General features: G+C 38.6%; 1 protein-coding gene across 2 annotated transcripts in view; it reads right to left on the bottom strand.

The window, feature by feature from the left end:
- LOC124171911 (5-aminolevulinate synthase, erythroid-specific, mitochondrial) overlaps positions 1-10,808 on the bottom strand; it is a 40,658-nt gene extending 29,850 nt beyond the window's left edge. Inside the window, exons 1-4 of one of the 2 annotated variants that reach the window (XM_046551324.1) lie at positions 10,720-10,808; positions 6,974-7,143; positions 5,067-5,180; positions 4,836-4,928 (exon numbers count right to left, since the gene is read on the bottom strand). In XM_046551324.1, the coding sequence (XP_046407280.1) occupies positions 4,836-4,928; positions 5,067-5,180; positions 6,974-7,115 (349 nt within the window). In that variant the 5' untranslated portion in view covers positions 7,116-7,143; positions 10,720-10,808. Of the gene's footprint in view, positions 1-4,835; positions 4,929-5,066; positions 5,181-6,973; positions 7,144-10,719 lie in introns of those variants that run through there. The other variant, XM_046551325.1, reaches the window with a different exon arrangement.
- Between the last annotated feature and the right edge of the window lie 3,592 nt (positions 10,809-14,400).

Genomic DNA, 14,400 nt, shown 5'->3' with positions numbered 1-14,400 from the left:
GGCTTGGAGGATTATATTACTTTAGGAACCCATAAATAAACTGCTTTTTAAAATCCAGGGGTACCATTTTCAGGAGTGGCATAACAGCAATCGGAATGGTTGATTGAAGATACAGTGAAAGGAGATGTCCAGAAGGATCCATATCACTGCTTTTAAGTGCTTTTATAATTCCCAATTGAAAAATATTCTGTACTACTGGGACACAAATAAAAATAAATGCCTATGAACCTGCTGGCAATTCTGCCAGTGAAGATGATCACTTTCAGGAGAATCTTACGTGAACCTGGTACATGAGCAGTATATGTAGTGTTTTTATTGGAAGCTCATTATAAAATTGATAGAATATTCCTGAAAACAGCCAACTGTTTTTAACATGGACAAAAATGTGTTAATTTCCATACTCTGCCCACCAAATCCCTTTTTGACACAAATTGCAAAGGTAGTATGACGACCATAGAATTAACGGCTATGTGCTTTTGTGAGACCACTTCACTTGTGGTTGAGAGGCCTCCTACGCAGAGATGATTCAAGAACACACACATGATAAAGTCATGTGTGCTTAGGTATGAGAACATCAAAGTATTGACGACTACATGATTTTATGACTTCAGTCCCATAATAGAGAAATTCCACAATTCAAAGAGAAGTAGAGTTTCCGAGGAAAAAAAACAGTATTTTATTAAATTGAAATCTACGCTTGAAAATGAAACAGTGAAGAAGAAATGCAAAAGTCTGAAGGTAACATCTTGAAGACAGTTTTTTCTGCCTTATTATTAAGCGACAGAATGAAAAAATGAAGACATAACATTCAACTAAACCACATTTACACATGGATACGTAATTTTTTTGTAATAATCCACAATTCTCTTCCATTATGGCAATTTTATGCATTGGAGTGGGAAAATATCAAATGGTGTTATTATTCAGAAAATTTCTCGAGAATCGGTAAAAATATTTAAACTAACAAAGTTCTTCCTACTTTCAATAATCCTTGAGCATGGTACTTTTTGAACTTTTTTTCAATCTAGCCACCCAGTGATTTGTAATTATATATTTGAAGATGCATTCTTTCTGGACCACTTCACCCCCCATAATGACCATTTCTCATTAGAACTGTTGGTGGTCGCTTAATACAGGTTTCACTGTAATAGTAAACTTTTGTGCAAGAAATGACAATGTGATTCAGGTTTACAACAAGCCTATATGTAGTTATAATGAACAATGCACTAAGGTCATCAACAATTTTGTGACAAATAGTTGGTAGTTTGACAAATAATAGCCCTCCTAAGATTTTGAACCTATTTTTAAAACATAGGATGATCCTCTCCTTCTGTTCCAGTGACCACGAATAGATCTATCACAAAACTGCATGATTAGGTACTCTCAGTCATTTAAATATAGAAGTACTCACACTCTCTCAAATAAAACTTTCATGCAATATAAATGGTGGATCACTGAGTTAATATTGCTGCAAACTGACTTGAAGCGTAACTGCACATCAAATAAAGTTATTAGATACTTGAAAAGAGGTAGAAAACCAACAGTGATACAAGGCATGCAATTTAATACATTGCAAACTTCCATGCAAAAATATTATGCCTGTTATGCACTGACAAGGGGAGACCACGAAACTTGCTCCGCTTTTTTCAATGCTGTATTTTTTATGGCCTTCGGAATGGTGAACAGATCCCTGAACTAGTAGTGGTTCTGTTGAATGGGCCTTAGTTTGGATGTAATTAATTAATTTTCATGCGGTACTTTTCACAAGCTGCGTATAGTTCCATGATATCACACCACTCAACAGGAGGGTCAGGTGGAGTAGTGGTAGCGTTTACGGCAACCACCCAGGGGACCAGGGTTCGGGGCTTTGTGATGGCTGTATTTTTTTGTCTTCATTGTGATCATACAGCATCAACTTTTTCATTAATTTTAATTGCGCCAGGCATAGACATGAGACTATTTTTTTATCATCATAATGGCATTTAGCTATTTAAGCAGTGTCATTTCAAACACGGAGATACGACGACTACACTAGCAAGAGTTGGTGTGTGCCAAAATGTTAATTTTTTCATTTCTTATACCGATCAACTTCCACATAAAAAATTAAAACCACTCTTGCGAGAACACATGCCATTAAAGGCTCGCGGCAATCAACTACATGCGTACAGACATAATTAATAAGAACACAAAACGATTATAAAATGCCATATTTCTCGAACACTTGTGATTCACTTTACTCCAAAGGGAGTTTAATTACACAGTACCTATGTGCTAAAAGAACCATTCCAAAATAGAATTTCCATTAATAAATAGGATGAAATAAAAGTTGCTGACCCTGGACCAGGCGTGGTGGTGTATAAAATATGTCAATCTTCGAAAACCAAGGATTTCAACATCCTACGTACATTCTGGGCTAGAATGGTCTCGTGTATTCCTACAATGTACTTTGACTGTCTATATTGCGAGTTTTCAAAGTTTGAGGTATTGTAGCTAATTTTTTTAGATCAGCAATAGGAACCCGTCACAGGTGGCATATAAATTACGCCGCGCGACCGGCCATGTACCACCTGTGTACCTTTATATCTGTATCACCTATAAATGTACAAGATTTTACTAATTTCTACAAATAAAGATTAATTTTAACAAAAATCGAGTGTTATCATATATGCAGATAACATGGGCAAAGTACGCCATTTGCCCGGTTGTGTAGAAATAACAGTCGCGCCCGCTAGAGGGTTAAAAGCAACAATTACATCAAATGTGTCTTGTGCCTGTCGCTTCCCAGAATCTTCCGTAGCCCTTCCAATATAATAACAAGATGCCTACCAACGATTGTCATTTCTTTGAAAAAAAAAGCCACTGTTTTAGCCCCCCATTAATCTTTCGGTATGATTTTGAGGAGAGTAGCAAGTGGAGCCTTCACTTCTCCGCGTTGGAAATGACACTGCTTAAATACCTAAACGCCATTATGATGATAAAAAAAATAGTCTCATGTCTATGCCTGTCGCCATTAAAATTAATGAAAAAGTTGATGCAGTAAGATCACAATGAAGACAAAAAAAATACAGCCATCACGAAGCCCCGAACCCTGGTCCCCTCGGTGGAAGCCATAAATGCTACCACTACCCCACCTGTTGAGTGGTGTGATATCATGGAACTATACGTGGCTTGTGAAAAGTACCGCATGAAAATTAATTAATTACAGCCAAACTAAGGCCCATTCAACGGAACCACTACTAGTTCAGGGATAATCTTAGCCCAAAATTCACATTTTTATTATTTTGGGCATTTTCTTGTTTCCTATTCATAAGTCCTAATTTAATTCAGAGTTTGGTATAGCTGAAACCTATTTTTTAATGTTGTAGGCAGTGGAGAGGCTTTTGGGTAATCTGAGATACTGAGGATACCCAAAATGATAGAAAGGAAAAAATAACCGATAACCTAAATTTCCACACTAAGTGTTGTAGTATAATGAGGCCTTGGCAGTCAGGGGAAATGGCCTTCTGACGTTCTTTGCTTACATCCCAGTCATGTGATTCTTGGGACCAATCTCTTAAGAGCTTTGGATACTCATGGAATAACCCAGAGGGGGTGAGGGGGGAGGGGAAATTTGATTCCGGACTTATGGGAAAGTACCTCAGATAGTGTGTTGGAAATGGTTATCTAGTTTTAAACTCATGCCAAGTTCTTTTGTGCATAATGTGTTTCAGCTGTTTCGTTGATTTTTTGTGTTTTTTTGTTTGGTTGTAAAGCCTCTCACTTCTGGTTTTTTGCTAATGAAGAATTTACACATGCAAAGTCCCTTGTGTTAATTCATCTTTATACCACTGTCATCAACCTCAAACCTCACCACCATAATGGCAGAATGCAGTTAACAAGTAGCAGCAATAATATTTTGAAGAAACTAATCAGGTTTCTGTAGTGTCCGGAATAGGGTAGTTTCCTGCATCAAAGAAAACGAAAGGCATTAATTAAGATTCGTTACCCACCATTAGTGTAATCATAATACACAAATTATTTGGTTTTAAAAATCCCAGTTTAGACGAATTTAGAAGTTTTACATCGTCTGACATTACCAATGCATGAATGAGGCACAGAGCTCCGGGAAAAATCTCTTAATAATCACCTATTAAAATTGCCAAAGGTAGGAAAGTTTCTTTCATTTGATAGGGTAATAATAATCCTTATTTAAGCCAAGCACTACCTGCTAGCTGGGTACTTTGCTACCTGCTAGCAGCCTGAATCGCAGCAGCGCACATATCCTCGCCCCAAGGTCACCTCACACAGCAGCAGCGGGAACCAGAAATACGTTGTGCGGGCTTTTCCCAGCATTCATACTTAGCCATCGCATTTTCGCGTGCTTGAAAATTTTCACTTTTCATATAATTGCGAAAAATAGATATCGTCATTTAAAGATCTAAGAGCGTGAAATGCGTACTCCAGGAGTAATAATCTTTCGATTTAGGCAATAAAAAATAATAGGAAACCACCCTATTGACAAGTGCCACAGAAATACATTTGCAATGATAATGAAACTCCTTTTGATCACCATGATAGCCTCAACAACTACGGAGAGCTGAGAAAATCGTGCTCCTCTAACTAGGGAATCTTACAAAAAAATTACTGATCATAGCACTACCCTTGCCAAAGGACATACTCATTTTAGGTTGCTACTGTAAACAAGATCTTTAGAAAGTGCTAACAAGGAGTAATAATTGAATAAAACTAAAACAATGAGCAAGCATAGGTTACAGCTACAATAAAGTCAGTGACATACAAAAATCGAATAGCACAAGAAAATAATATACATGCTTTTAAAATTTTAAATATCCCACCACTTTTCTTTGGCTTGTCCTCTAGATCCATGGGATTAGCCTCAACCACGCTCTCCGAATATTCATCAAGACAACCATTCCCTTGCTTTCTCTCTGTTTAAATAGAAGGCAATGTAAAATTCTACCCAGGCATAAGTGAGTCGATGACCTCTCAGAGACTCCTAAGGCCATCAACAACCACCAATGAAATGCAGATTGTAAATGACATTGCATTCCAAATACTTTTCTCACCAGATTTGGCTTGAGGGCTAAGGTCAATGATGTCATCCCTCATTTCTTTGCTGGCCTCTTTCACCGCAGGGACAGCATCTGCTAGGAAAGGGCATTTCCTCAAGCCTTCCAGGCCTGAAAAAAATAAAATGATACATTCATAACTGACGATTTCACCACAAGATAGGTATGGATGCATATAATATGGAATAACACAAATCACTAGATTCAGCATGTTTTACGCTCCTCTAAGAATAAGGATGCTGCTTCTGGAGGCCTTGGAGGAGCGTAGCAATTCCCACATGGGGGAGGGGCTGACATTTTCCAACATTATGTTGATTTTTCAAAGGGTTCAGACATTTTTTTCAGTGGAGGTCGCACAAGGAAAATATGTCCATGATGAGGGGATAAGGTCACCCTCTTCTCATGCACTACAAGGCCACGTGGTCTCACATTAATAGTGAGAAAGAGTTTATTGGTATGACATGTTTCGATGCTAAGACATCATTCTCAAGTACAAAGATATTAACTGATCAAACCTCAATTTATATTTGGTAGGGATGACGGGGAAGGTAATGGAGGGGGCAGATATTGAGTGTCTTCACTAAAGAAAAATACAGACTTGCATATTATAATCATACCCACTTCAGAAATCTCCTCAATAAGACAAAAGGTAAAGCGAACAATTTTGAATGTAATGGGATATATAAATTAAGATGAATTATTGTGATGTAATGTGTGTGGGGCAGATGGGTAAGGCATTCCAAACCAGATCAAAAGAACACTAAAGGTATTTTTGCAACAGGAATGTGAAAAACTCCCACTTTAAGAAACAACTGTGAGACATTGGACACAACAGTGACTTCATACCCGAGGTTCTAGACCATGCCAAGAAGGGGAAGAAGGTAGACATTCTAGAAGAATTGGAGATTATAAGTAATTAGATTACGGGCCACCTACATTGTATCTCCAAAGCACCCACCTCTCCTCACCACCGCATTATCCCTCTGCAACTAACCCCCCACCAAACCAAGCACTCCCACCATAGCCTAGCAAACCATCCCAGCCATTCATTCCCCAAACTTAGTCATACAAAGCAATCCAACCTCCTTTCCCCCCTACATTACTTTCACCTTCATCCTTAACAAATATAAATTGAGGTTTGTCCGGTTAATATCTTTGTACTCAAGAATGACACCTTAGCGTCAAACCGCATCTTATCAGCAAAAAATTCTGTGGAAATTTACAAAGGATGTTTATCTTTATTCTATCCATCCCTTTTTGGATGTCACACAATGCTCACGTATCCTACACCACTGCTGCGGTTGGTTTTGGTCTACTCTCCCCTCAACAATTTCACCCTAGCTGCTCCTAACAGGTTGCTCATACTAGGTAAACACAAATGACCCACATCTTACTGCATTGGACCACATCTACCAGTGCAGTAGTCTACTCACCACTGACCTCCACATTTTTTCCCTAATTAGGTTGATAGTGGATGAATGGATTGAAGGCTTTTGTAATGTAGGCATAAGGAGGGTTAAGTAGGGGGGAGAACAAACATGCTTCTAGCTATGAAAGATGAAAGAGAGCACGAGGAAGCCTGACACATCAAATGTGAAAGTTAGACATTGAGTAAGAGCAGGGGCAGGGGTATTTGAGGGACAGCAGGGGTGGAGTGTGACCAAGGGAGGTAAAGAAGATGAAGTTAAAACTTTCAATGTTAGACAGTTCCTTTTACTTAAAAAATTGAAAGCATATTAATAGAAAGATGGTCAAAGAGCTGAAGGACAATGATTAAAAGGTAAAGCAAAATACCTTTATATAACCAAAATATATACCACCATAATCAATTGACACATATAAAAGCCTCTTTCATTGCACTCCACTAGTGCATAACCAAGAGCTAAGCCGAAATGAAGACTCACCAGAAGTACTAGCATCTGCCGGGGCTGCAGTCCCAACCAATCGAGACATCATAGGGCAGTACTCTCCATATGTTTTTATCAAATGAGCTCCATAATTCCTCACATAGGCACTCGAGAGGCGTGTTAGGAATGGGCACGGCATTTTATGGGAATTCCGATGCTTAGATAAACTGTAAAACAATATGATTTGAAAAAATTCGAGCAAAGGTCTCATTAAATTTTAGCTTATTTCTGAACGAATGGTCCCAGTAAATCTTTTGGACAAACGCAAAGGGGTGTTTACATTATTGAACCAATGAAATTTGGACTCACAGATAAGCATAATTGCTGTAGAATGCTTAAGAATAAAATTTGATTCCATGGAAATACCCTCCTGAAATGTAGGTAATGATCTTAAAGCAATAATGTGCACTATTTTCACCCAATTAAATAAGAGATGAGATGAAATCCTGTAAGTCTAATACTTGGAAAAGGGATTTATGTAGCAGCACTATAGTAGTACACATCTTCAGGAAAGCTTAGACTAATAAGAGTTTAAATGAGCATATATCTCCTGAAAATACCATGACCTTGCAAAATTAGGCTAAATCAGGAATTTCAGTCAGGACATTGATACAAAATGAATACTTATCACCAGATACACTGACCAGATGGACGTAAACATGAAAATCAGCCTCTTGAAAATACTTACCATTCCACATCCAAAAAAGAAATAAGTCCATTCATTTTTGAAAAAATTCCATATCAAGTACGCATGGCTCTATTTGAAAGTATAGGGAAATTATGACTGTCTTGGTCAAAGGAAACATCCAGCCAGTCATTCTTTTCCAATATAAGCAAATTAAAGACATAATCAATAGTAGCAGGCATAACTTGGTGGAAATCCTTTATCGTGGGAGTTAAGGAATAAAAACTTAGCTTTTTCCACATGTGATTTATTATGTCTGACCATGGTTTCGTTACAGTATAAAATTATCACGGTGATAATGTTATGCTGTAACAAAGCTTGGATGTACCTAACCCTTAAACTGTAACTAAACCTTGATAATGTTACGCTGTACGAAACCATGGTTGGACATAATAAATCAATACATGGAAAAAGCCATGTTTTTATTCCCTCAACTCCTACAAAATTCCAGACAACTTTACAAAATATGTAGAAATATGAATAAAAAATAATTAGGCACAGAAGTAGTATTAACAGCTCATCCATGAGCATCTTTGCAAAACTGAGTTTTTTATCATGGAACTATCCTAAACTCACCAAAATAACCTTGTTAATACAGTAATGAGCTATTGACAATCATTTTGAACAGAAAAATAAAACTCAACTAAATCTGGTTCTAAGGTGTACAATTGTTTAATTCCATCCTCATTTTATTGCGTGTCCAGGGATTTCTAATCCATGCCATACTCAGTACCAAGTTCAAAGCTATTAGCAGTCTGTAAATACCCCAACTTAATCAAAAATGTAACGGATTGAATACCTGTGTACATCAGTTGAAGGTATTAAAAATAGCTAGGAAAGCACATGGTATCCACATTGAAGTATAAATTTCATTGAGTCAATATATCAGATCATTCTCGAATGAAAACCGATCAATACTAGTGTGAAGTAAATCTCCATTAATTCTTCCATTTCGCAACATTCACCACAGATTCAATAGTGGAACAGCCAAATGGAATCCATATTCTACACACTCAGAATATATTATGCTTTCCAGTGAAAAATACTACAAAATTAAGGTATATCAATACAAATACTACGATGATGAGGTTTTTCATTCAACTTTGCAATCAATTATTATACAGGAATTTGAGTTATATGATATCTATTAGTCATTCTATCACAATCAATGAACAATTCATGGGGCCACCTTTACATTATATAACAAAAATAATGAAGTCAGGCTGACAAATGAGATAGTGATGAACCTTGGGATAGGAGACATTACTTACAAGGCTGAAAATGAAGAGGATGATGGAAAATTGCAAAAACTGCACCTTCAACATTTTATTTTCATTTAACCAGTCCGAGGTTGGTCTGATGAAGACAATCGTTGAAGGACAAGTGGAAGGGAAAAAGGGCAAGGGACGGCGCCGAATGAGTTATATAGGACAGGTTATTAAGGATGTAAAAGAGAATAAATATGTAGCTATGAAGAGATTAGCGGATATGAGAGAGAAATGGAGAGCTGCGTCAAACCAATCTTAGGATTGTTGACTAATGATGATGATGAGGTTGAAATATAGGGGAAATACTGAGCCTTGCATCCCTAAATTATTAATATGTCACTGAAATAATTTGCTATGATGGCATCGTGAATACCAGTAATAGCATCGGAAGAACGATCGCGGTAAATACAAGCAAAACAAGTTTAGAAAAAGAGTTAAGTACCAACTTTTTCATTGATAAATATGAACTTCCACAACCCCGTTAACCTAAAAAAAAGCTAACTAAAAAATTCCGTTCGGCGTCCTCTTCTGCCGAATTTACAACTGGCGCCTCATGGAGTGCGTTTAATCTATTTGCCGTATCCTGAAGCTGACGTCACAAGAACAGGGAACCGTACATAGAAATAAAAATCAATACCATTCCATCATCCATTCGTATTACTATTTCATATTAACTTTAATGCGAAGAGCAGACGAAGGAATTTAATATACTTTCTAACCAATCATTTCGTTAGGGCCAGTATAGCACGAGCAAGTCATTTATTGAATATGGGTGAATAAAATTCTATCTCAAGAAATGCATACAGTTAAAAAACAAACGCTAAAAAATGCAAAATATTCCGCCTATGACAGCTAAAATTCCTGATTAAGAGGTGGCCACCTCCTTCTCATAGTGTGAATGAGAAAGACTCCAGGTTACACCCGAGGTTCCTGAATGCTCACTTCACAATTATCATAATTTTCACGAAGTTACGTAATACCCTAACCGCCTTTCCTACATATTAAGCAGCGGAACACCTTGACTTTCACGGTTCTAACGATTGAGTACAACCGCCTTGACCGATTTTTGATGCTCAATTGTCACAATTCGTTTCGTTCAATAATAAAGCAATAGAGGCGTTTCGAATGCCAAAAAATAAGCAACTCGAAATAGCAGAACAATAGCACTTGAGCACTCTCCATGGGTCGTTATTGATCAACCAAAATCCCAGCGAAGATAAGAATATATTACCATAACCCTTTACAATTTAATAACATTGCCTCAAAATTTGAGTAATACATAATGTCTAATTTTTATTTTATAATTTAATACTCGCTAATGTTTCAAATAATAATGCACCTCATGAACCTTTTTTTCGCTAATTCCAGATTTAAAAATTGACGCTGAATCTCATTCAGGAATGCATTCAAGGGAATGGGAGTTCCCATTACTAAAGTAACATATGCTTGGTCGAGAAGTGCACTCAGTCGACTTTCATGCTGCCATATAATCAAGCATGAACACATATGACCAGCATTTAAGGTTTCACAAGCAATTTAATGAGGTCAGAGGCACTGCTAACATAAAAGTCGTAGTTAATCGCGATTAAATCCAGTCATAATCAAAGGTACATTCTGTTTTCATCATTATTTTACTGGAATAGTCTACAGGGAATACTCGGATACTATTCATAATAAAAGAAAAAGCCGTTAAGAATATATGCGAGGATTTTGCTGCCTGTTCTTAACGAGAAAAAGGTGTTTAAAATGTGAATATATTAAAAAAGAGAAATCGGAAATTGTATACTTACAAGTATCCGGAGTACAGCTAGCGTCCGTTGTGGTACCAGAGCAAGATGATGTGGCGGAATCTGAAATTCCACCGTATGTGAATGGATTATAAACGGCAGACTGCACGTAATGCTGAAACGTGATGAAATACGAGCACGCAAATGTTACTGCCCGAGAGACTTTCATTGGCCAGCAGACAAATTTCCAGCCTCTGACGTCGTGCTCTACCACTCCCCTCTCACCCTCTATCCTGAATGCGCCAATCCTCCAATCCGCTCGTCCCAGTTTCGAAATCTCTCTCATGCCCAGCAAGCGAAAGCGGCGAAAGCTATTGACCACGAAGCCCGGTAGATTCAAAGCCACCTAATAGATTAACGTCCTTACGTGAAGGGTATGCCAGTAATTAGAGGTTATTATCTCAATTATGCGACGAAATACTTAATCCTACTTCTTCTCTATAGTCTTGCAATGACTTGCGCCACAAGCTCGTAAAACCCATAAAAAAGTTTCATAAAAAGCACAATAAAATATGTTATTCAATGACCACGAATTCAAACTAGAACCGTTCACTAGGAAGGCCCTCAGCATAGCATTGTGGGCGAGTTAATTCTCGATTCACGTCGTACACAGAATGCATGCGATACATAGATTATAGTGTGACCATTACATAATACACAACTTCATAATTCCGGGCACAAAATTTTTTTCGGGATTGGATAAGTCTGACTGTGAGCGAGAAGCGGATATCGCCTGTCTCCTGGCCTTGAACGTTCGATAAAAAAATTTTATTCAAGATACGTCGGATGAGCTAACAGCTATTAGAATAAGATTGAGAAATCCACCAGGAGGCAGTATTGATTTTGCAATAGCACAAAGGGGGTCTTTTTCGAATGTTCCCTGGGGCCTCACGGGGTGGGTTGGTGACGCTCAGCCACGACCACCTAAAAACCCACCTGTCAGTATTTCTGTGGTCTTAGCTAAGCGCCATTGAGATTTTTAGTGGAAGCTAGAAATGCTCATTTGGGAAGGGAATTATAATAATGAAAGTAATATAAACAATGACTAAGAATATCTTTCAAAACGGACCAAGAGTGGCCCCCAGTACACATAAAATCCTTGAGATACACAATCATTTCGGGGGGGGGGGGGGGGAGGGGGGAGGCATCTGCTTTTTTAGTTTCGGGAGGGGTTGGTCGCTAGGCATGGGGGGGGGGAATGGGAGGAGCCGAATCAAGGGAAGCGGGCAACCCTGTCTAATCGCAGCTGACGGCCACTCCTTGTGTCCTGTTGCACTCCGTGGATGTAGCCGCTGAGGGTCGCCAGAAGCGTGTCCCCTCACTCAGAGCGTAATCGTGAGTTCTTCGCGTGTATGTTGGGGCGCTGATGATTCCATTCACCTCATTCTTAAGAACGTGGTTTCAAACTAGCGATAAACTTTAACGCTCTAATTTCATTGCTCGATTGGCTCCCATTGGTGATTGTTAATTACAGGGTCACAAATATATCCAAGGAGCCTCTCAAATCCTTCGCGAAGGGATGGTGTGCATCCAGTGATGTATCTAATTGCAACAAAAATTTTCCTGCAAATCTTTCTGTTGTTGGACAAGGGAATAGAGGGGAGAGGGGGTTAGGAAGAGACGTTAGGATGCGACGTTCAAACCCGGAAAGCTATTGGCTTGCAAGTGCCAAATACACGCCAATTCGAGGGTGTGGAGATTGAGGGCGGAGTCAGTGGGAGGGAGGGAGGCAATGTCTGAAACTTTGAAGCGTTGATTGAAGACGGAGTCGTGCGACAAACAATGTGTAGGAACTGGTAAAGATGCGTGGGGGATGATGGACAGCTGGAGGCGCGGTGATTATTAATTCTGAGATTGAGGGGGGTGGTGCATTGGCCGACATAGAAAGCGGGGCAGAAATTACAGTGAAGGAGGTAAATGATGTTGGTAGACGTACAAGTAGTGGAGGGGAAAATCGGTAGGCTTTTAAGTTTGGGGAGAAAAGAGGCAAGGGGTGGAGAGAATAGGGAACTTGCATACATTTCAGAAACAGTTGTGAGCTCCAAAATCATGTAGAAATACATGTTTGCGTTTCACAGTGAAAAGGTTTTATTACTTTTTGATGTCGTTAGCGATATTTTATTCATTAAAGTTCAAGAGAATTTTCAAATACGAGTGGGACTCGTAAACGCCCGATGATTGGCTAGCGGCAAATTGACGTCATAGTTCAGTACGAGGAAGCGATGGAAGCAGCATAGGCATTTGGAAACAAGCGACGGCTTGGTTGTGAGGCATTTCTTAGTTCCAGTACAGTGAGTCCTCGTTTAACGATCCTGAAAAATGTGACGATAAACGAAATGACGTTAATCGAAACATATGTCCCATAAGAAACAATGTTAAAAGTGAATATCGGCTTCTATACGCGAAAAAAATTTAGCGTATCATATCTGGGGCATTTTTTACGATGGGAATTCGATATGGTGGTCGCCCGGACAACATCGTCGCAATTAAAGGATCCAACCGATGTGCATCTGAAATGTTTTATAGTTCATAACAAAGTGAGACTTGCGTATAACATTGGCGAAAGCGTATACTCATGTGAAATGTGTATTCTTTTGGCAGTCCGGTAGAGAGTCTTACTGTGAACTTATTTCCACCTCGAAGCTGTCGATGATACTTTCAACTTAAAAATACCTTGCCTGGAGGGCGACAGGAAGCTCTGAGGAAGCCAGACTATTAATGTTTCAAATTAGTAGCGATAATATAGACGAACTTCCAACACAATCTACCATCTTGTGACTAAAAACCCCGAAGCCACTTCCTATTCTGCAGAAAGAATCGGTCAATCGCACTTCGATCAATATAATAAACACAACGTCTTCAGGTGTTAGTAAGTTACTTTTGAAATGAAATACTTCCTAAATTAGCATTAAAATGTGCATGTTTTCCAAACAGTCTTAAATACATTTTGGGAGCTTTTCTCACGATATATCTGAAACCTACTCTAAAGGCGAGCTCATCGTCATTGCGATCGGTTGTCACTTAAAAATTCCGTATCGGAAATCCTAGAGGGATGACCTTCGACGATGACCATGATCACCTGCACTCTCACTATCACTGGAACCCGTGGTGAAAATATCATCCCAATCCAATTTCTATTTGGTTTTAACTGGGAAAGAGCAACATAGAACTGCACATTCTTTGGACAACTTTGGGTTTGACTTTCCATCAAACATCCCATTTCCCCTGTGGTGCACATCAGTCCTATCTTTATACGACAGCCTAACAACCTTTAAATGGATCCTTGGTTTATCCTGACAACCAACTAAATGGAAATTGCTGATCCACACGTCTTCCTCTATCTCCACAGTTTCCAAATCAAGGGCCGCGGAACATTCCTCATTGTGACTCAACTTTTTCTGAAAAGCAAGCCGGCGTAGATTAAAATCAAAGAATGCTGCGATTCATTTTTTGTGACCACCTCTGGATTCCATTCTTTTTCCATCTACAACTTCCTTTATCTTTGGGACAAGACGATGTTTAAATATTTTCATTAATTTATAACAAAATATAAGTTCTAAAAATACCCAAAAGCCATTTTATTAATCCGCACTGACGAGTGTAAATTAATGTGGAAGATGAATGCTGTAGACGTAGTAGTTTTCCTTAGGTTGAGTTGCAAAGCTCATGAAGTTGACAAAACGG

The sequence above is a fragment of the Ischnura elegans genome, chromosome X, assembly GCF_921293095.1.
Source record: "Ischnura elegans chromosome X, ioIscEleg1.1, whole genome shotgun sequence".
Lineage (NCBI taxonomy): Eukaryota > Metazoa > Arthropoda > Insecta > Odonata > Coenagrionidae > Ischnura > Ischnura elegans.
Note: the sequence above shows the minus strand (reverse complement) of the source record. Positions and strands in the feature narration are given on the sequence as shown.